The sequence below is a fragment of the Euprymna scolopes genome, chromosome 29, assembly GCF_053919585.1.
Source record: "Euprymna scolopes isolate OS-2025 chromosome 29, ASM5391958v1, whole genome shotgun sequence".
Taxonomy (NCBI): Eukaryota; Metazoa; Mollusca; class Cephalopoda; order Sepiida; family Sepiolidae; genus Euprymna; species Euprymna scolopes.
Window position 1 is genome coordinate 58,653,107 of NC_136510.1, and position 24,340 is coordinate 58,677,446.

At 28.9% G+C, this 24,340-nt stretch overlaps 1 protein-coding gene across 6 annotated transcripts in view; it reads right to left on the reverse strand.

Moving 5' to 3' along the window:
- Positions 1-24,340, reverse strand: part of LOC145252658 (scavenger receptor cysteine-rich domain-containing protein DMBT1-like) — a 488,297-nt gene that overhangs the window by 212,753 nt on the left and 251,204 nt on the right. For all 6 annotated transcript variants that reach the window (XM_080112426.1, XM_080112429.1, XM_080112430.1 and 3 more), the window contains 4 exons: positions 12,208-12,361; positions 9,734-9,897; positions 8,482-8,517; positions 2,864-2,899 (listed from right to left, as the gene is read on the reverse strand). In XM_080112426.1, coding sequence (XP_079968552.1) covers positions 2,864-2,899; positions 8,482-8,517; positions 9,734-9,897; positions 12,208-12,361 — 390 coding nt within the window. The remainder of the gene's footprint in view (positions 1-2,863; positions 2,900-8,481; positions 8,518-9,733; positions 9,898-12,207; positions 12,362-24,340) is intronic.

A 24,340-nucleotide genomic window follows, 5' to 3' on the forward strand; every position in this document is an offset into this window, starting at 1 on the left:
ATGATTATTTTTATTATTATTATTATATCTTTTGTTAATATTTTTTTTGGAAGCCGCGGCCAAAAGAAATGGTGGGGGGGAGCTAGGTATAATAGAAAGGACTGAAAAACGTTTACTCACCAGAGGTTGAATTAACCGAGAGATTTGTTTCAAACTGTTATTGATAAAAATTTTTTATTTATATATATATATATATATATATATATATTTTTTTTTTAAAGATATATATATATATATATATATATATATATATGATTAGTTTTTTTGGAAAAAGAATTCCAGCAGAGTGCTCAATTAAAAGGAAAATCCAAATTTTAAGAGCGTACTTATATTTTGTGTACAGAAAGTTGTTAGTTGAGACAGGTCATTGGTACCGTCGGTTTCAAGCCCGATAATAAGGCCCGATAATAAGGCCCGAGATTTGAACGTGGATTCGCGAGGTATATATACTTCACACTTCCGGTTATAAGATAGACGAATATTGGCTGAAGAGAGCTCGATAAGGATACCTTAAACGGGCCTTATTATCGGGCTTGAAACCGACGGTACCAATGACCTGTCTCAACTAACAACTTTCTGTACACAAAATATATATATATATATATATATATATATTTTTAAAGATATATATATATATTTTTTTTTTAAAGATATATATATATATTTTTTTTTTAAAGATATATATATATTTTTTTTAAAGATATATATATATATATATTTTTTTTTTTTTAAATATATATATATATATATATATATATATATATATATATATATATATATATATATATATATATATATATATATATACACACGTGTTTAAGATGGTGACAATTATTTTTGTATGCGTGTTTGGAAGTTTTTTTTTATGTTTTTTTTTGTGCGTGTGTGCGTTTTTTTTTTTTTTTTTTTGTGTATCCGGGCAAAAATTTTTGAATTTTGTAGAACTGCGTCTTACAATTAATTTTTTTTTTTTTTTTTTTTTTTTTTTTTGTATTTATATATATTTTACAAGGTATCCGCCTTCGGACTTCTCAGGCCAGGTCCTATTTAAATCACGTAAATTATTCGATAGGAATCACATAATTAAAAAAAAATTTTTTTTTTGATAGGGTGAGTCGTGTCATAAAACAGTAAAAATATATTTTATCGGCACTTCTTTAGGCGGATTTATATATATTTACTTGTTTTATTTCTTTTTTGTGTTTGTCTTCGGACTTTGCTGTTACGTCGTCATCGTTTGTCCGCGTTCATATGGACGTTGGGCGTTCACCAAATTATGGCGGTTACCATAATGTAATTCTTGTTGGGTAGGTCACCATTTCGGCGGGTCCCCCTTTTGGGGAGTCGTCGAAATTAATAAGACGGGAGTAGAAACCGACCTGGGAATAATAATAATAAAGAAACAAAGGAACTTCCAAACGAAACGGTTTTATATTCATTTCAGCCGTACAAGTGGTATCGGGTTAAAGAAAGTGCGTGATTTTCATTTTTGTCCCCTGACTCTGGAACCACTCGCGTCTCCGTCTTTTTTGCTTCCAACACTTTTTGTATCTCTCTTTTTGTCTTTCCCACCAGAACTGTTCTCCGTCCTGATTCGTTACAACCTCTGGTCGCATTTTTGAGGAAAGGAGGAAGGAAGGAAGGAAGGGAGAAGGGAATAGAGAGAAAGAAACATGTAATGGAGAAATAGTAGTCTTGGCTTCACTACAATAGCTAATTCTTATTCATGCGAGAGACTGCTCTTTCCAACGATATTTTGTTGGTGTTCCGGCGAGAAAGGTTTTAGCGAGACATACAAACATACATACACACTAACAGGCAGTTGAGATTTATATAATAGAAGAAGATAATAGAAGAAGATTTAATAGTATGCTGGTATTTTCAAAATGAACTCCAGTGTTTACGTGTACGATGTTGTTGTAGAGTAACAACACTTCCTAATCCCAATGATTTCAGTATACAATACCTGGCTGATTGAAAATATGTGGATGAGAGTCAGACGAAAATTGTGTCTCCAGTTTGGTAGGTCTAAAAGGCTTTTTCCCTCATAACTTCCGAAATGTATGTGGAGAGTGAGAGTTGTGCTGAATAAATTTGGTCAATGGTGGAATGCTATGTTGTATAGTATTTAGTAATTCTAATTTGTAAATAAAATAATTATTTTGAATTACACTAAACATTCGTTTGTTATTTCATTTTATATTATTTTATCTCGTTTCTTATTTCCGAAGTTTAGGAAAAGGAAGTTGCAACTATTTTTTTTTTAATTCTTATTCTTAAACAAAATAAAAATTAAAGATAATTAAAATAATATTTCTCCAAAATTTTAATTTAAATAATACAAATGAACTAATCTCGTAATGACCCCATTTTATAAAACACGTAGCTACAACTCCCTTTTCGTTTGATGTTTTGTTTTCTTTTATTCAAATGCTCATTAAATGCAAAATATTTCAACAAAATATTGTCTGAAAAAAAGAAGATACAAAAAAGTCGGGGGAGGGGTGCATTAAAAACTATTAAACGTGAGGTTGTGGATTCGTTATATTGATGTGGCATTAAGTTGCATATGTGGAAAAAAAAAGAGATTATAAAAAGACCGAATTAGAGAGGATAGGCTGTCGAATATTTCACAGCTGATGATGAGCAGAAACACAGATAGTTAGTGGTGTAGATTGAGTTAAGAGGATTCAGTACGAATTGAGGAGTTAGTGTAAAGAAGTTCAAATATTTTGTTTCGTATCAAGCGACAGATATCTAAACCAACATTTATAGATTTAGTATTAAAAGAAATACAAACAATTTATTAACTTAATATTTCCATGCTACATTAAAAAAAAAAGACTGCAAGCTATTAGTTTACCTGAGGTGGTGCTCGGTACAGAAGATACAGTAGAATCTGTGAAAGAACAAATTTGTAAGAGAAATTAGAATTATTTTAACACTAAACAACTTAAATCATATATTATAATCTCGAAGATGATTTAATTATTTTTGGCTTTTAATAATGGATCATTTTTTGTAAAAGTATCTGACCAACTATGTTCTTATGCACAATTGATGTAACCTCTTTAGTATAGAAATACAAGTAACATGTTTGACGACTTTCAGTTAGCGACATTCAGTATTAGCACACGTGCAATGATCACCGACTGTTTCTGTATATAACTGTTAACAACAAAACTACTAATCGCAGCAGCCGAAAAGTGAAATAACAGCAATAGTAATAAAACACAATGTCGATCCCAAAAACTACTTCGATGAAAACGAAAGTAATAGCCAACAGATCCATATACTATCAACAAAAAACAAAGAAAAAAAAACAAGAAATATCGCATTAGACAACAGGGAAAAAATTGGATTCTCTAAAATATATTTAGGCATTTGATTCATACTCTTAAGATAAAAAAAAAACTATATTAAGTGATGCAGATCCTCTTAAAGCCTGTTCAGCATTTTAGATTAACGTACAACACATATGATAAAGCTTTAGAGTTTATCAAGATGAAACAAAACCATGATGAATGTCACAAATCATAAGAATAGGCAATCAATCTAGACTGACGCAGTATACAATATCTCAAATCTAGAGGAAGGGTCCAAAAGTTTAGTAGCATAACAATATCTTCCCTCTTTCAGCGAGATAAAGATTTCACAAATATCATGACTGTCAAAGAGAAATGGATTCCATAGACCGTTACTAAAAATAGATACAGGTGGCCAACGAAATACACTGTAGAGTGTTTCCAGAAAAAATTAAATTAAAATTGAAAGCATAAGCAAGTGAAATGAAACTGATACAATGGCATTCCAATAGGATGCTATGGTAACATCAGCATGCAAATAAAATCATTCAGGCTGACATAAAATACCTTTTACATAGTAGATATACAAAAAAATCAGTAGTTCTAAGACTACCATTGCAAGAACAGTTTAAAGTAAAAAAAAAAAATGCTCAAATAAATTCTGCAGAGACAGAGAAATACAATCAAAGAACTCAGACATACCTACGTTGACCGTTTTGATAAAATTGTTTGTATGTCTGGCTGTGCTACACTCTCTATTCAAATTTAAAACAAAAAAGTATTGTTTTTTAGAATTTTACCTGTAAAGTTCGAAGTTTTTTTAAAAACCACGTTGTTTGTTTTTTCTTCTGTATTTTATTTATTTATTTTTTTTTAATGAAACCTTGGCCCTTGCTCCTTTAATAGAAAAAAAATTAGGGCTTGAATTACATTTTTCGAGTAGTTATAAGCTTGGAAAGACAGGGGGTCGAATAATTCACGCCTCCCATTTTGAAATGTCTATTAAAAAGTAAATAATTAATTTACTCACCGAAGTGTTATATATCATAAATTGAAGAGAAAAGGCCAATAAATAATATATTCAAATTTAAAACAAAAAAAGTAGTGTTTTTAGAAATTTACCGTAAAAGTCCGAAGTTTAAAACCTTTTTTAAAAAAAAAAAACACATTTTTTTTTTGTTTTTTTTTAATGAAACCCTGGTCCTTGCTCCTTTAGTTGAAAAAAAAAATAGGGCTTGAGTTATAGTTTTCGAGGAGTTATATGCTTGGAAAGACGGGGTGGAATTATTCACTATTTGTCACGAAATTTCTGACACACCTACCAATCTACCCATGTTAGAACGGCTTTCGGAATAGACACCCCTAACCTTGCCAGCATACCCGAAAAGCTATAACAGTTGACGTGTCGAATGTGAACGATGAGTTGGACGTAATGTAAAAATGTACCGAATTTAAAAGGGAACGAAATTCAAATTTCTGTTCCATTTTTACAACAACCGGAAAGCAGAGCATTCTATGCAAATTTTACATAGCTTACTGTATTAATGCTATTTTTTAAGCAAAAACAATATATATTTAGGTTTGGCTATAAATTCCTAAACTCATTTCATTCTAAATAATTTAGGTGACTGAAATAGGAACCTAATTGAATCTTTAATTTCCTGAATAGTATATGAGAAATTCATTTTTCTTCGAGTTATATCGAATTAATTAATACGGACTTTAGGGGCTTTTTTCGTAATGTTCCTGTAAAAATTATTTTTTATTGTTACAAATGACGATGCTTTATTTATATAAAAAAAGCAAAAATAAATTCTTGCGTTTTTTATTTACTACTGAAAACCATAACTTTAGTAAAGGTATTTTTTGTTTAAACAAAATAAAACATTTTCACTAAGAGTTAAGTAAAAATAATTAGTTCATTATATTCTGCGATCATTATTTGATAAATACTGAAATTTTCATTAAAATTGGTTAATTTTCTGATTTTTGGTGAATTTTTAAGTAAAGGGAGGGGTCAAAATATTTATACACTTTGAGCGTCGGCATTCATTTTGTCTGTACCTACCATTTTTCGATGAATATTTGATAGGAAACCGACCACGTGTGGTTAATTTAAATTAAATTTCAATCACATGATTACATTATCAATAATCATGCGATTAAACCCATTGAAAATTTACCGATATTGTAAACACATTCTGTGTAGTGGTGAGACCAAAATATCCTTTACATGCAGTGTTGGCAACTGAGATTTAAAAAAAAACCCGCGGGATCAGGAGAAAGAAAGCTCCCCAGAAGGCTTACATATTTTATCAGCTAGTTTTACTTGTTTTTTTCAGAGAGGGTATTTTTTTTTTTTTTCAAGAAACAAATCATAAACTCAAACTTTTTATAATAAAAGTTAAATTGAAATATACTGCAAACTAAACATCACAATAATGATGCAACATATTTTGAAATTAGAAAAAATAAAATCCTTGTTTTAGCATGTTAAAAGTATTTAGGTTGGTAGATAATTAAATTCTACTGTATTGGTATGAGTTTTTTATTTTTTTTTGCTGTTGTTTCTTACTTTTTACAATTTTCGACTAAATACTTTTAAATTAAGCGGGGTTGCTTAGATCGTATTTTAAACTAAACTTCGGAGGTTGGAATGCCCCCCCACCTAAAATGTACTTGGAAAAATCAATTTTATAGCGAGATTTAAGAATGGTTAGCCGAAAAAATGTGAAAAAAATAATCAATAAATAATTGTTACCAAAGGCAATAAATGCTACTTTTTTTTTACTTACATGAATGCGTTTATTTCATGTTTTAAAATATTTTCAAGCGCTTTTCTTTATTTTTTAATCTAAAATTGCGGGTGTGTGGGTGCGAAATATTTCCAGATTTTCTAGAATTCCCAGCTAGATTGTAAACGAAATCTCCAGATCTAGCAGGAAAACCGCTAAATTGGAAACACTGGTCACGTGACAGGAAGCGGTAATAAATAATTGTCCCTAAATAAAAAATAGCCTATCGGTACAAAGAAAACCACCTATTTATCATAGAAAAATTAAGTATAATATTATAATTAAAAAGAAACATATAAAAACACACATAGATATAGTAAACATATTATACCAAAACGTGGAATCGATCTATCCAGTGGTTTTTTAGACTATTAATTGCGAACGAACCAAGAGTTATATATATATATATATATATATATATATATATATATATATATATATATATATATATATATATATATGTACAAAATTGTAGCGAATAAGTAATATAATACTCCCTGAAAGATGTTTTTAAAATATGATATTCTTACCAGGGTGGTCAGTGATGGAAATGGATACTCTGGCAAAATAGTTAAAAAATTTGCTAACAATGGCAATTTTACCATGTGGTGCCATTGACAACGTTTTGCAAATCAAATGGTGTTGTGGATAGATGCAATCAAAAGGATTAAGACTTGAGACAAAGCAAGTAAGAACATATCTTGATATCTCATCAACGTCTTCAGGAGGCCTCAAGTTTTGACAAGCTTCTGGGCTTGACCATTACTCCTGATCTTAAATGGAACACGTATATCAAATCTGTTGCCAAGGCCGCTGGAAAAATGGTGGGATCTTTCTATCGATCCAGTAGATATCTCACTGCTGATGCTATTCTCTATCTATATAAGAGCCAGGTACGTCCAAGGATGGAATACTGTTGCCACATCTGGGCAGGAGCTGCTAGAAAGGACTTGTCCTGCCTTGATAGAGTTCAAAATAGACTTCGTAGCCTCGTAGGAGATGTCCTTTTCTCCTCCTTACAACCTCTATCTCACAGAAGAGATGTTGCGAGTTTGTCTCTGATGTATCGTTATTTTCATGGAAAGTGTTCAACTGAGCTTCAATCTATGGTCCCCCCTCGCCAAACTTTCACAAGAAACACTCGTCTAGCTGTAAACACTATCAATAATTTCCCCACTCTTTATCTGTGCCTAAACCTAAACATAGATTCCATGAACAAAGCTTCTTTCTTAGAACTGCACGCCTGTGGAATTGTCTTCCGTTTTCCTGCTTTCCGGCTGACTACAATATGGTTGTGTTCAAGTCTAAGGTAAATAAGTTCTTGATGAGCCGTTCCATATAAGTTATTAAATTTACCAAATTTTCATTACTAATGATTACTATATTGACCAACTTCTACTGTACACTCTTTAACCCTTATCCTTGAGTGGCCTCTGGGCCTTGATAATGTGGTGATGCCTTTGTAAAAAAAAAAAAACAAAAAAAAAAAAACACAATTTTCCAAGTCCAACTCTAATATTGAACGTATATTATGAAAGCATACATAATTGAACGTATATTATGAAAGTATACATAATTGTGAAGATGCCAACTCTAAGGTTTACTAACCCTGATAATGTGGTGATGCCTATGTAAAAAAAAAAAAAAAAAAAAAAAACCCTGATCAAATTCATAGTGTTTGAATGCCGACAGAATTAAGGAGGAAAAGAATATCATGACAAGACAGCATACTATCTACCAACACTGGAAACAATTTATGCATGTACTAAATCAAACGAGACAATCAAAACCACCAACGGTACTAAATAAACACATTCTTCGATTCCCAGTTTGATATGCCAAGAGATGAAACAAAGTTTAAATAACAGAAACAAAAGTAAGCATTCATAAAATGGTTTGTTTCCATCCCACTACAAAATAAAACACTCCAATGCAAGCAACGTTTCAAACTAGAGAACTTCAAAACCATCAACATTGAACAGAACCAGAAGTAACTATGAAATATAATTGCTAACAGTAATTAATTAGTAAATGATTTTTTTTTTATTTGTGATGTCACATTATCTGAGGTACTACGTCTCTCTACACACTCATTGCACAGGAATATGAATGAACATTTCTGAGCTTTTTGTATGTACTGAAGCTGACTGTTTTGTATACAGCTATTAATAATGTATTAACACAGCACCTCCGTTACTATTAACTTATAACAACATACAATGTTTTACAATGTTATACTTAATTTACAGATAATCTGCTCAGTTGATGTAATGATTTAATCGATTAAAATTATATTTGAATTGTTCAGTTTAAAGGTGAAAACCAATTTAGTTTTCATATGAAATCAAGAATATAGACCTGAATACTGTTAGTTTTCTTACCTTGTATATGAGTGACTGGTTGTTGAGTGGCGATAGCTGAAAGTAAAATTAAAGATTTAAAAAAAGTTTACTTTTAACAAATAATTCATTTTTTCATCATTATGCCGATCCATACACACTTTTTTTTTTTGAATATTTTATTTTTTCAGTAATATATTCGAACTTGTATTCAACATTTTATTATAAAGTTTTCTCTACGAAAAATAAAAACAAAATATGTAAATTTATCTAAAAAAAAGATTTCACTATGCCCATGAATCAAGTTATCAGATGTAATTTAAATATTATCATATTAGAAATGATATCTTTCATTATTCAAATACTAAGAATTCAATGGAAATGTGCACGTAGATAGATTAATATTGTTGCTTATTAAGAAAAAAATGAAATCTTGGTAGGGATTTACATGTAAAAACATATAAATTCCCAGTTTATTGTTAGAGAGAATTACAAAAAAAATCATTCATAGAAAATATTTCCAAATCTTTTAATCTCATTTATGTCTGTCTCTCTATCCGTCTCCATTTTTTTTCAAACTATATCTCCTCCGAAACGGTAAGTTGCAAAACAGTGCAAGACAGCTCAAATATTCATTTTTTGTGGGTCGTTTTTTTTATGAGTGTTTACTCGGTCAAAATAGTGGTTAAGAGATAAAATAAAACGATCAAAATTGTTCAGCATTTCACATTTGGTATTTGTTTAGCGTAGTGTAAGTAAGAATTAGTTTTTAGACTAATGATGAAATCCATGTCAATCTAATTCATGTGATTAAAATAGGAATTAAACCGCATAGTTTACAATTATTGGCATTTTCCTCATTTCTTTAGAAAAAATAACACGAGATAACTCAATTCGTGAGGTTCATTTGAATTTGAAAATCTTAACAAAAAATGCGTGTTATTAGCAAATTACGTTACAAGGGACAGAAGACAAGAAATAACTCAATTGCTTTTTTTGTTGTAACAATGGCATTTATTTTCTTCATCTTCCCACCATGCTTGACTTCTCCTTACGGCTGTGATGTCACCTACATCTCAAACATGAGCTCTCTTCTTTTCTTTTTTTTACCATGACGTCATTTTGCACACATCTCGGTTTTACCATATAGCTGCCATACATGCGTCTGCACTCTGTTACATAACAATCAAGTGAAAATTGATTCTATAATAATAAATATGAAATTTACATATATTAAAATATAATATTTTCTGACCAGGCAACGCCGAACACTTAGCTAGTCTAAAATACTTACTGCAGTCAACACCAGCATCTTCAGAATGTCCACAATTATGTTGACCCCAGTTATTTTTTTGACACTGGACAATTGAAGTTTCATTTCCTAAACAGTTGACTTCATCAAGCCATATGTTTCCTGTACCAGATCCATATTTTCCATTTCTATGTGCTGTACCACCACTGAAATAGTTAAAATGTGATAATATTTAAGTAAGGCTAAAAGACTTAGCAAGAGTTGAACACAAGAAAATATGATGGTGTTTGTCCTGTGCTTAATGCCTTTGTTTACTTTAAACTAATCAAAAGAAGGTAGCCTCTCTGCAGAAACAATATCACCTATCTCAAGGAAGAAGATGACACTCTCATCCATGACCTAGACAGAATTGTTTCAAGGCACGGGGAGTTCTATGCTAACCTCTACGCCACCAGACAACCAGGACACACTCCAGCTCTTTATGCACTGAACACATCTGAGGAACATCCCATCGAAATGAGAACAGCTATTAAGCAACTGAAGTCAGGCAAGGCTGCAAGGGAGGATGGTATTATTGCAGAAGTACTACAGAGTAATGGGGAACCCATTGTTGAGATGTTTACAAGACTGTTTAATAAGTGCCTCTCTAGTGGAAAGGTTCCAGATAAATGAAGGAATGCATCAGTGGTCATCTTTCATAAGAAAGGAAACACAGCAGATATTAAGAACTATCGGCCAATCAACCAAGTGACATACAAGGTATTTTCTCAGGTCTTGCTAAGACGTATGCTAAGGATACTAGACAGTCATTAAGCATAAGAACAAACAGGTTTCAGAGCAGGTTACTCCACCTTCGACCATATTCAGGCTGTTAGTCAACTGCAAGAGAACGCCAATGAATACAAGATCCTACTGTGGATCCCCTTTGTGGATTATGAAAAGGCTTTTTACTTTATAGAGTTTAATTTGCTGTTTATTGCCCTTGAGAACCAAGGAGATGACTCTACATCTTGTTGAAATACATATGCAGTGGGGCTACCTCTACTTTACAGCATCATTCTGACAGCAACAAGATCAAGCTAGAGAGGGGAGCAAGACAACGTGACAACATTTTGCCAAAACTTTTCACAGCCTGTCTCTAGGATATGATAATCAGTCAAATTAAGTAGAGGAGTCAACATCGATAGCGAAAACCTGTCATATCTCATCTTTGCTGATGATGAATAACTGATAGCATACTCTTTTCAGAAATTAAATGACATTTTCAACAACATTTTCAACAACATTTTCAACGACATTTTCACTCTAAGAGCAAATTGGTTGGCCTCAACATGCACTTTGAGAAGACCAAGGTAATGTTGAACTAGCATGCTGCCAAGTCGCCAATAATTTTTTATGGAAAGGCCATTCAGGAAGTTGAGAAAGAAAATTACGAAAGATAGAGATCTCCCTGAGATAAAGAGAAAGATAGCATTAGGATGGCCAGCTTTTGGGAAAGTAGATAATATCATGAGAAGCCGAAAAGCAAGTATGGCAAACAAAAGGAGGATCTTCATTGAATATATACCACTTGTGATGATCTATGGTAGTGAAACATGGGTCCTGATGTCTTGCCAAATTGAAATCTTGGTAGTGGTACAAAGGAAGATAGAGAGGATAATGTTGGGTATCACTCTACAAGACAGAAAGACAAGCATCTGGATTCGCCAACAAACAAGAGTTATGGACATCAATACTGCTATGAAGACATCCAAACACAGATGGGCAGGGCATGTAGCCAGACAATATGACAAAAGATGGTCCATCAGGACAACGAAGTGGACACCTCGTAAACATAAGAGGCCAAAGGGAAGACCAAGAATGAGGTGAAGAGGCGATCGGATACAACACATGGGTCTCACATGGCAGCAGATAGCTCAGGACAGAGATAGAGGGCTAAAGTTCAGGCAGCGGTCTCTCATTGTGATAAAACCCTTATTGACTGATTGATTAGATTGATTGATTGTCCTATACAGTAAAAGAATTGAATTAGTAAATGAGTGCAAAATGATATTACTACTACTAACACTATTCGTACAAAGGTAATATTACAGTAACATATTATGGATAAGAATGATAGAAAACAAAGTTGAGATCTTTGATTATAAAACAAAATAGAATGAATGTGAAAAACTGAGAAATAAGAAATGTTTTATAAAAGTACTAATGAAGGAAGAAAACATTTCAATAATCTGATAATTTTAGAAAATGTTCAAAAATTGACAAATTTCAATCATTCAAATGACAACATTACAAGAATAACAAAGAGAAAAGAGTAGCCATTTTAACATAATCGCATATTAAGTATACTGACTTTAAAAATAAGCACAATTTTATTAAATCATCATCCATTTTGTTTGGGGAATTTACTTTTTACTAGAATGAAGAACAACCCTTTCAAAGCATCAGTTATAAACGGATTATAATCGTTGATTTTAATCTTTCAATTGAAAAGTAATTTTTGAAATTGAGATTACCTGTATCCCAGCATTGTGCATATAACATGTGCATCTTTGTCATCCCACTGGTCATCACATATTGTACCCCATTTTGCTTGGTATAAGATTTCTACACGTCCATTATTTCTGCCAGTGCCACCCATCAGACGAATAGACAAAGGAGTTACAGTTGCTGAATGAAAGAAATACAAAAACGCCAGTTTCTTCTAAAATATTATTTTATAAAGAAAAGCAGCCATATTTTAATAGTTTAGTAAAATTAAATAGTTTTCCATTGAAGCAAAACTGAAGGAAGAATGGGATGTAGCAGCAGCAACAACAAAAACATCAACAACAACGGTAAAATTACAATGTATAAGATCATTTAATATTTGCCAACTTGAATGCTTAATACTGATTGGAGCAAATACCCAATTTCTATTGGTTCTTTGGGTTGGGATATAACCAATCAAAAGTAATCTCTTTTGCAAGCCGAGCACATGTTATTTATCTCACTGTGTATGTGTGTGTGTGTGTGTGTGTGTGTGTGTGTGTGTGTGTGTCTCCGTTTTTTAAATTGTATCTCCTCCTAGACAGATGGTCGCTTGACAGAGTGCTCAAAAGATTGCATATAGGGTGCAGAATTTTATTAGAGGTGTTTCATTGATTAAAACAATTGTTAAGAGATTCAAAAAAGGGGTTCAAACTTGAAAGAAATGACAACTTGACAAGTATAGTGCCCATAGTGTCATTCTGTGCATGCACACGATCTGCAACTAAGATTTATTTATTTAGTAAACTAGCATTTCAGCCCGGCGTTGCCTGGGTGTTTGGATGTGTATGTTGAGCAAAAAAAAAAAAAAAGTGGTAGTAGGAAGGCAGGCTCGAACCCGTACCGCAAAGGAGGAAAAGAACGGGGTAAAACCTAACGTTTATGCTGTTACGAGCACCGTCAAACGGGAAGCAACATTTTTTTAAAATTAAGGCTAGACAATCTAAAGGAGAGGATAACTTCAAAAAATATCGGCGAAAAAAGTGACCCCCCCCCACTGTAGAAAAGTGCCTAGTTGAAGGGGAAGATATTAATGTTTTTAGCCAATTTTTCGATATTTGTCGTATGAAAGATCGAACTTTAAAACGATACTGATCTTGGTAAAATCCATCGCCTCTATTGAAAGTCTAAGGAAGACATGCAAACAGACATACATACATACATTTATATATTGGTAACTAAAATTTTCGACCTAAACTGATGAAAAAGCTTGCCCTATCTCTGAATACCCTTTATGTAAAATTTCAAATATTCAGACCAGAAATTGTCTGAGTAATTTGGAAGAGACCGCAGAGGTCAATTTTTTAAAAACATTGACCCCTATCCCTTAAAATTTATTGTTTTGGGCTCAAATCAAGTTATTAAGTTAGATCCATGTCCAAGGAACCTATATCTAAAATTTCAAGTGCATAGACCCAAAATTGTCGGAGGAGTTTGGTAGAGTTCTCAAAGGGCAAATCGTTGAACTTTGACTACTTAATCGCAAAATTTCTGGCCAAAAACTGATCACATCGATTTTCCCAAATCTCAGTACCCTGTATATCAAATTTCAAGTCTGTAGACTAAAAATTGACAGAGTTATTGCGTAGGGAAATGTACACAGGCACACACACACACACAGAGACACGTTCACTTTTATATATATATAGATTTGCAAGCATATGAAAGCAATTGTCTGTTTTGAGCAGTGCGTAACGTCACCGATTACTAACAACAGTGTTCCGGGTTCGAGCTCTACCATTTCTTTTTTCTTTTTTGATACATTCTGATATTCTTGACTTTTAAATGTTACGTAATAATTATACAAGAACACTTTTATATAAAAACATACAGAAAAATGTTTTTGCTGTATATAACGAAAATGTCATATTTACAATATATAGGATATATTATATATCGGTTTATTTGTTACATTCCAATAATCACGTAAATAGATCCAGTAATGGAATTTAGTATTGAATTCATTTAGCCGATCATTATGAAGTTTATTTATGTGTATATGATTATATATTTCTATGTATTGAATTCATTCCTAAAATAATTAACCGATCATTATGAATTTTAATTATGTGTATATGGTTATATATTTCTATGTATCGAATTCATTCCTAAACTGATTAACCGATCATTATTAATCTTAATTATGTGTATATGTCTGTATATTTGCATGTATTGGATTCACTCCTAAAACAATTAACCGATCATTATTAATTTTATTTATGTGTATATGTCTGTATATTTGTACGTATTGGATTCACTCCTAAACTAATTAACCGATCATTACGAATTTTATTTATGTGTATATGTCTGTATATTTGCATGTATTGGATTCACTCCTAAACTAATTAACCGATCATTATGAATTTTATTTATGTGTATATGTCTGTATATTTGCATGTATTGGATTCACTCCTAAACTAATTAACCGATCATTACAAATTTTATTTATGTGTATATGTCAGGATATTTGCATGTATCAAATTCATTCCTAAACTGATTAACCGATCATTATTAATTTTATTTATGTGTATATGTCTGTATATTTGCATGTATTGGATTAACTCCTAAAATAATTAACTGATCATTATGAATTTAATTTATGTGTATATGTCTATATATTTGTATGTATTGGATTCACTCCTAAACTATATAACCGATCTGTAATAATTTTAATTATGTGTGTATGATTATATATTTCTCTGCATTGGATTCACTGCTAAACTAATTAGCCGATCATTATGAATTTTCATTATGTGTATATCGTTATGTATTTTTGTGTCTTGGATCTACTCCCAAACTAATTCACTGATCATTATGAATTATATGTAACTAGTGGGAGTACCCGGCGTTTCCCGGGTGTTTGGAGGTGTGTATGCTGTTAAATAAAAAAGAAACCGGGGGGGGATAGGATCGAACCTGAAGCCAGCCAGAATAATTTACTGAAAGATGTTTGAATTTATTTAAGTAAGAACCAAATTGGCAGGTGCGCACGGAAGTCGTAGAGCGTTACGACGACGTAAGCAATAGCTATTCAGCAAATGAGGTCAATGACCAGGTTCGTTTGTTATAAGCGAAGTTAAAAAAGAAAACAACGTTAAAACTTAAGCGGGGGGGGGGACACAAACAACTAATGTAAGGCAAACGAACGATGTTAAATGTAAAAATCGAAAAAGCAAAAAAGAAAACAGAAAAACGAACACGTGAAAAATGGCTTAAATAAGCCTGTTTCTATATTAAAATTAAAAAATCGGTGGGTACCCGGGTGTTTTTCGGTGTGCAGTCAGGGGTGGATAATCGAAGTAAAAAAAAACAGAAAAACGAACGTTACGTGAAAAATGGCTTAAATAACACTGGTTCAATATTTAAATTTAAAAAATCGAAAAAAAAAAAAAGACATCTCACACCGCGATTTCAACCCAAAACGTTTAGATAACGAACCAACGCGCTAAACAACTGAGCTAACATAACGTACATGAAATTTAGTCAGTTTTTCAACTATTTAAAGTAAATTAGGTCATGACGTCATCTGACGCATGCGTAGAACCGTTTTTGTTGACCCCCACTGTCGAAAATTGTCGATTTCGGGTGAAAAAATGAACGTTTTTGGCCAATTTTTCGATATTTTTTGAGCGAAGGATGAAGCTTCAATATGATACCGAGTTTGTGACTTTTCGTCGTGTCTGTCGAAAGTTTTATAGCGGACACATAAACATACATACAAACATACATACATACATACACACATTTTCGCTTTTATATATATAGATAGATGTATATGTTTGTACACGTCTATAGATGTCATATTCCAAAAATCACATGCAATTGTCACTTACTTTGTTAATGTATTTATGTGTACAAGGAAATCTATTCAAGTAGTAAGGTATTTGTACTGTACAGTACTCATATGAAAAACTGATGTAAAATCATTGAGTAGTTTCATCTTTATATTAGAAATAAGATACTTGTACAGTATCCTACCCAAGAAATAAGTACTTGTACGGTATAGTACTCACATAAAAAAACAAAGAATATCTTATCTGTGACATACATAAGTTATTAAAACTGTACATCCCATTAAATATTTGAGTAGTATGACTTACATAAAATAATGTGCTTCTCCACTATAGCACCCAGATAAAAAACAAATTCTTACTCCTAACGCACAGAAAATTTAGCGCAACAAAACTTTCATAAAAGTATTGAGTTCTTTCATCTTTAAATTTAAAAAAGGTACTTGTACAATATCTTACACAAGAAATAAGGTACTTGTGCAGTATAGTACCCATATGAAAAACAAACGAAATTTTACTTGCGACGTACGTAAAAGTAATCAAAACCGGAAATTATATTCGCGTAGTATTACATTTATATAAGAAATAAGGTGATTCTTTACTGTAGCACTCTGACGTAAAAACAAACTCTCACCTGTGACACATGAAAATGTTAGCACAACAGAAAATTATGTAAAATTATCGAGTCATTTCATCTACATCTTAGAAATGGCGTACTTGTACACTATCCTGCCCAAGATATAAGATACTTGTGCAGTATAGTACTCATATGAAAAAACAAAGAAAATCCTACCTGTGACGTGCAACCAAAAATCATGTAATATATTCGGGTAGTATGACTTTTAAATGAGAAATAAGGTGCTTCTTTACTATAGCACTCTGATGTAAAAACAAAAACTCTTACCTGTGACACACAGAAAAGTTAGCACAACGGAAAACTATGTAAAATATTTTAAATATGTGTTATACATTACCCGCCTTAGGTAAGGAAATTTTTTCCCATATAAGTGCTGTAAATTTCCTGTCCTAGAGAAGGTACAATTATTTCAGACATATAATACTCGTTCTAGAATAGGTAAAATATTCTTTCGCTCAAGATGGCAAATCATACAGAGACATCAAAAATTCCTCTATCCTAAGAACAACAGGTATGTAAAAAAAATTTCTTATACGATCCCAAGCAAGGCTAGTAATAATGATAATAATTGTAAGTTACCTCCACCAAAAAAAAAATTGCTGTGTCAACATGAACTGGCATTACATCAAATAATCGATGAGAATCAAGGAGAATGGAAAGACCAAGGACAGAACTCACTAATCAGACCTACATTGGATGAGTTCAAAGTGGACTGGGGCCAGTAAAGACGAATGGTCGCTACCAATGAGAAATCAGTGGCAAGGAGCTATTGCGATAATGCAAACTAATTTAAAAAGATTATCAAAAGAGGTGGTGATTACTGAAAATCTGGGGAGACTTGTTGTCACTCAAACTCCAGGGAACATTACAGACACATGCAAAAGAGAATTCTTTGATTCTTAATGAATAATACGAATAATCAAAAGTCTGCCAGTCCTATGAACTAAATATTTGCATAATACCATTTTCATAATCATTAAAGCTTTGACTTTAATAATATTTTCATCATAATTAATGTTTTCATCATTGATGTTTTAGCTTTAATACTATTTTTATTATCATTGATGTTTTGACTTTAATAATATTTTCATCATGATTGATGTTTTGACTTTAATAATATTTTCATTATCATTGAGGTTTTGACTTTAATAATATTTTCATTATCATTGATGTTTTGACTTTAATAATATTTTCATTATCATTGAGGTTTTGACTTTAATAATATTTTCATTATCATTGATGTTTTGACTTTAAAAATATTTTCATCATGATTGATGTTTTGACTTTAATAATATTTTCATCATAATTGATGTTTTGACTTTAATAATATTTTCAACATCATTGATGTTTTGACTTTAATAATATTTGCATCATCATTGATGTTTTGACTTTAATAATATTTTCATCATAATTGATGTTTTGACTTTAATAATATTTTCATCATAATTGATGTTTTGACTTTAATAATATTTTCATCATCATTGATGTTTTGACTTTAATAATATTTTCATAATCATTGATGTTTTGACTTTAATAATATTTTCATCATAATTGATGTTTTGACTTTAATAATGTTTTCATCATCATTGATGTTTTGACTTTAAAAATATTTTCATCATGATTGATGTTTTGACTTTAAAAATATTTTCATCATCATTGATGTTTTGACTTTAAAAATATTTTCATCATCATTGATGTTTTGACTTTAAAAATATTTTCATCATCATTGATGTTTTGACTTTAATAATATTTTCATCATAATTGATGTTTTGACTTTAATAATATTTTCATCACAATTGATGTTTTGACTTTAATAATATTTTCATCATAATTGATGTTTTGACTTTAATAATGTTTTCAATTGATGCTTTGACTTTAATAATATTTTCATCATGATTAATGTTGTGACTTTAATAATATTTTCATCATAATTGATGTTTTGACTTTAATAATATTTTCATCATGATTGATGTTTTGACTTTAATAATATTTTCATCATAATTAATGTTTTGACTTTAATAATATTTTCATCATAATTGATGTTTTGACTTTAATAATGTTTTCAATTGATGCTTTGACTTTTATAATATTTTCAACATCATTGATGTTTTGACTTTAAAAATATTTGCATCATCATTGGTGTTTTGACTTTAATAATATTTTCATAATGATTGATGCATTGACTTTAATAATATTTTCTTCATGGTTGATGTTTTGACTTTAATAATATTTTCAGCATCATTTATGTTTTGACTTTAATAATATTTCATCATAATTGATGTTTTGACTTTAATAATATTTTCATCATCATTGATGTTTTGACTTAAATAATATTTTCATCACAATTTATGCATTGACTTTAAAAATATTTTCATAATCATTGATGTTTTGACTTTAATAATATTTCATCATAATTGATGTTTTGACTTTAATAATATTTTCATCATAATTGATGTTTTGACTTTAATAATATTTTCATTACGATTGATGTTTTGACTTTAATAATATTTTCATCATAATTGATGTTTTGACTTTAATAATGTTTTCAATTGATGCTTTGACTTTAATAATATTTTCATCATAATTGATGTTTTGACTTTAATAATATTTTCATCATGATTGATGTTTTGACTTTAATAATATTTTCATCATAATTAATGTTTTGACTTTAATAATATTTTCATCATAATTGATGTTTTGACTTTAATAATGTTTTCAATTGATGCTTTGACTTTTATAATATTTTCAACATCATTGATGTTTTGACTTTAATAATATTTGCATCATCATTGATGTTTTGACTTTAATAATATTTTCATAATGATTGATGCATTGACTTTAATAATATTTTCTTCATGGTTGATGTTTTGACTTTAATAATATTTTCATAATCATTGATGTTTTGATTTTAATAATATTTTCATCATCATTGATGTTTTGACTTTAATAATATTTTCATCATTATTGATTTTTTGACTTTAATAATGTTTTCAATTGATGCTTTGACTTTAATAATATTTTCATCATCATTGATGTTTTGACTTTAATAATATTTTCATCATAATTGATGTTTTGACTTCAATAATGTTTTCATCATAATTGATGTTTTGACTTTAATAATGTTTTCAATTGATGCTTTGACTTTAATAATATTTTAATCATAATTGATGTTTTGACATTAATAATATTTTCATCATGATTGATGCATTGACTTTAATATTTTCTTCATGATTGATGTTTTGACTTTAATAATATTTTCAACATTATTGACGTTTTGACTTTAATAATGTTTTCAATTGATGCTTTGACTTTAAAAATATTTTTATCATAATTGATGTTTTGACTTTAATAATATTTTCATCATCATTGATGTTTTGACTTTAATAATATTTTCATTATCATTGATGCTTTGACTTTAATAATATTTTCATCATGATTGATGTTTTGACTTTAATAATATTTTCATCATAATTGATGTTTTGACTTTAATAATATTTTCATTATCATTGATGCTTTGACTTTAAAAATATTTTCATCATGATTGATGTTTTGAATTTAATAATATTTTCATCATAATTGATGTTTTGACTTTAATAATATTTTCATCATCATTGATGTTTTGACTTTAATAATATTTTCATCATGATTGATGTTTTGAATTTAATAATATTTTCATTATCATTGATGCTTTGACTTTAATAATATTTTCCTCATGATTGATGTTTTGACTTTAATAATATTTTCATCATGATTGATGTTTTGAATTTAATAATATTTTCATCATGATTGATGTTTTGACTTTAATAATACTTTCATCATCATTGATGCTTTGACTTTAATAATATTTTCATCATGATTGATGTTTTGAATTTAATAATATTTTCATCATGATTGATGTTTTGACTTTAATAATATTTTCATTATCATTGATGCTTTGACTTTAATAATATTTTCATCATCATTGATGTTTTGAATTTAATAATATTTTCATCATGATTGATGTTTTGACTTTAATAATATTTTCATTATGATTGATGTTTTGAATTTAATAATATTTTCATCATGATTGATGTTTTGACTTTAATAATATTTTCATTATCATTGATGCTTTGACTTTAATAATACTTTCATCATGATTGATGCTTTGACTTTAATAATATTTTCATCATGATTGATGTTTTGAATTTAATAATATTTTCATCATGATTGATGTTTTGACTTTAATAATATTTTCATTATCATTGATGCTTTGACTTTAATAATATTTTCATCATGATTGATGTTTTGAATTTAATAATATTTTCATCATGATTGATGTTTTGACTTTAATAATATTTTCATTATCATTGATGCTTTGACTTTAATAATATTTTCATCATGATTGATGTTTTGAATTTAATAATATTTTCATCATCATTGATGTTTTGACTTTAATAATATTTTCATCATGATTGATGTTTTGACTTTAATAATATTTTCATCATGATTGATGTTTTGACTTTAATAATATTTTCATCATGATTGATGTTTTGACTTTAATAATATTTTCATCATCATTGATGTTTTGACTTTAATAATATTTTCATCATGATTGATGTTTTGACTTTAATAATATTTTCATCATGATTGATGTTTTGACTTTAATAATATTTTCATTATCATTGATGCTTTGACTTTAATAATATTTTCATCATGATTGATGTTTTGACTTTAATAATATTTTCATCATGATTGATGTTTTGACTTTAATAATATTTTCATCATGATTGATGTTTTGAATTTAATAATATTTTCATCATGATTGATGTTTTGACTTTAATAATATTTTCATTATGATTGATGTTTTGAATTTAATAATATTTTCATCATGATTGATGTTTTGACTTTAATAATATTTTCATTATCATTGATGTTTTGAATTTAATAATATTTTCCTCATGATTGATGTTTTGACTTTAATAATATTTTCATCATGATTGATGTTTTGAATTTAATAATATTTTCATCATGATTGATGTTTTGACTTTAATAATATTTTCATCATGATTGATGTTTTGACTTTAATAATATTTTCATCATGATTGATGTTTTGACTTTAATAATATTTTCATCATGATTGATGTTTTGAATTTAATAATATTTTCATCATCATTGATGCTTTGACTTTAATAATATTTTCATCATGATTGATGTTTTGAATTTAATAATATTTTCATCATCATTGATGCTTTGACTTTAATAATATTTTCATCATGATTGATGTTTTGAATTTAATAATATTTTCATCATGATTGATGTTTTGACTTTAATAATATTTTCATTATCATTGATGCTTTGACTTTAATAATATTTTCATCATCATTGATGTTTTGAATTTAATAATATTTTCATCATGATTGATGTTTTGACTTTAATAATATTTTCATTATCATTGATGCTTTGACTTTAATAATATTTTCCTCATGATTGATGTTTTGACTTTAATAATATTTTCATCATGATTGATGTTTTGACTTTAATAATATTTTCATCATGATTGATGTTTTGAATTTAATAATATTTTCATCATGATTGATGTTTTGACTTTAATAATATTTTCATCATGATTGATGTTTTGACTTTAATAATATTTTCATCATGATTGATGTTTTGACTTTAATAATATTTTCATCATGATTGATGTTTTGACTTTAATAATACTTTCATCATCATTGATGCTTTGACTTTAATAATATTTTCATCATGATTGATGTTTTGAATTTAATAATATTTTCATCATGATTGATGTTTTGACTTTAATAATATTTTCCTCATGATTGATGTTTTGACTTTAATAATATTTTCATCATGATTGATGTTTTGAATTTAATAATATTTTCATCATGATTGATGTTTTGACTTTAATAATATTTTCCTCATGATTGATGTTTTGACTTTAATAATATTTTCATCATGATTGATGTTTTGAATTTAATAATATTTTCATCATGATTGATGTTTTGACTTTAATAATATTTTCCTCATGATTGATGTTTTGAATTTAATAATATTTTCATCATGATTGATGTTTTGACTTTAATAATATTTTCATCATAATTGATGTTTTGACTTTAATAATATTTTCATCATGATTGATGTTTTGACTTTAATAATATTTTCATCATGATTGATGTTTTGACTTTAATAATATTTTCATCATGATTGATGTTTTGAATTTAATAATATTTTCATCATGATTGATGTTTTGACTTTAATAATATTTTCATCATGATTGATGTTTTGACTTTAATAATATTTTCATCATGATTGATGTTTTGACTTTAATAATATTTCATCATGATTGATGTTTTGACTTTAATAATATTTCATCATGATTGATGTTTTGAATTTAATAATATTTTCATCATGATTGATGTTTTGAATTTAATAATATTTCATCATGATTGATGTTTTGAATTTAATAATATTTTCATCACAATTGATGTTTTGACTTCAATAATATTTTCATCATCATTGATGTTTTGACTTTAATAATATTTTCATCATGATTGATGTTTTGACTTTAATAATATTTTCATCATCATTGATGTTTTGACTTTAATAATATTTTCATCATAATTGATGTTTTGACTTTAATAATATTTTCATCATCATTGATGTTTTGACTTTAATAATATTTTCATCATCATTGATGTTTTGACTTTAATAATATTTTCATCATCATTGATGTTTTGACTTTAATAATATTTACATTATCATTGATGCGTTGACTTTAATAATATTTCAAAAATGTTTAACTAAAAATCATTATTGATTTATTGTCAACTATTCACTTTCACTTAATAATTGTTATACTGACATACTATATATTTTTAAAAAATAATCGAAGTTTAAAAACATGAGACAATTTAAATTATTCAAAAAACAACCAGAACGATATTTTTCTATTTTAATTTGATATAGCCGAAAGATTTGCTTTTGCGTTTAATAAAGATTTAAAATGCTAAGAATATTTTATAAATTTACAAGAAAAATAAACATGGCTATTAAAACATTTAATTAAAATTGAATTTTCAACAAATGGAAAAGATATTCAATTTTTATAGGATAAAAGTATCCAAAATCTAAGCGAATCTATTTTTCTGTAAAAGTGATATTGTTTGTCTGTGTGTGTGACTGTGTCTGTACATTTCCCTACTAAACTACTCTGTCAATTTTTAGTCTACAGACTCGAGATTTGACATAAGGGGTATTGCGATTTGGGAAAATCTTTTTAATTGGTTTTCGGACAGAAATTTTGCTGTCAAGGGGTCAACGTTCGACGATTTTAAACTTTGAAAACTCTATTAAACTTCTCCGCCAAGTGTGGGTCTAAACACTTAGAATTTTAGATCTAGGTAACTTAGACATGAATAAAGCTTTTTAATTTAATTTGAGCCCAAAACAATAAATCTTAAGGGGTCAAAATTGGAGTCAAATTTTAAAAAAAAATTGACATCTGCGGTCTCTACCAAACTCAGAAAATTTTTGGTTTAAACATTTGAAATTTTACATAAAGTGTATTCAGACATACGGCAAGCTTTTTAATCGGTTTTTGGCCGAAAATGTGGCTGCCGAGCGGTTAAAGTCCAAAAGATTTGTCCTCTGCAGTCTTTACCAAACTCAGCCAATTTTTGGTCTAAACATTTGAAA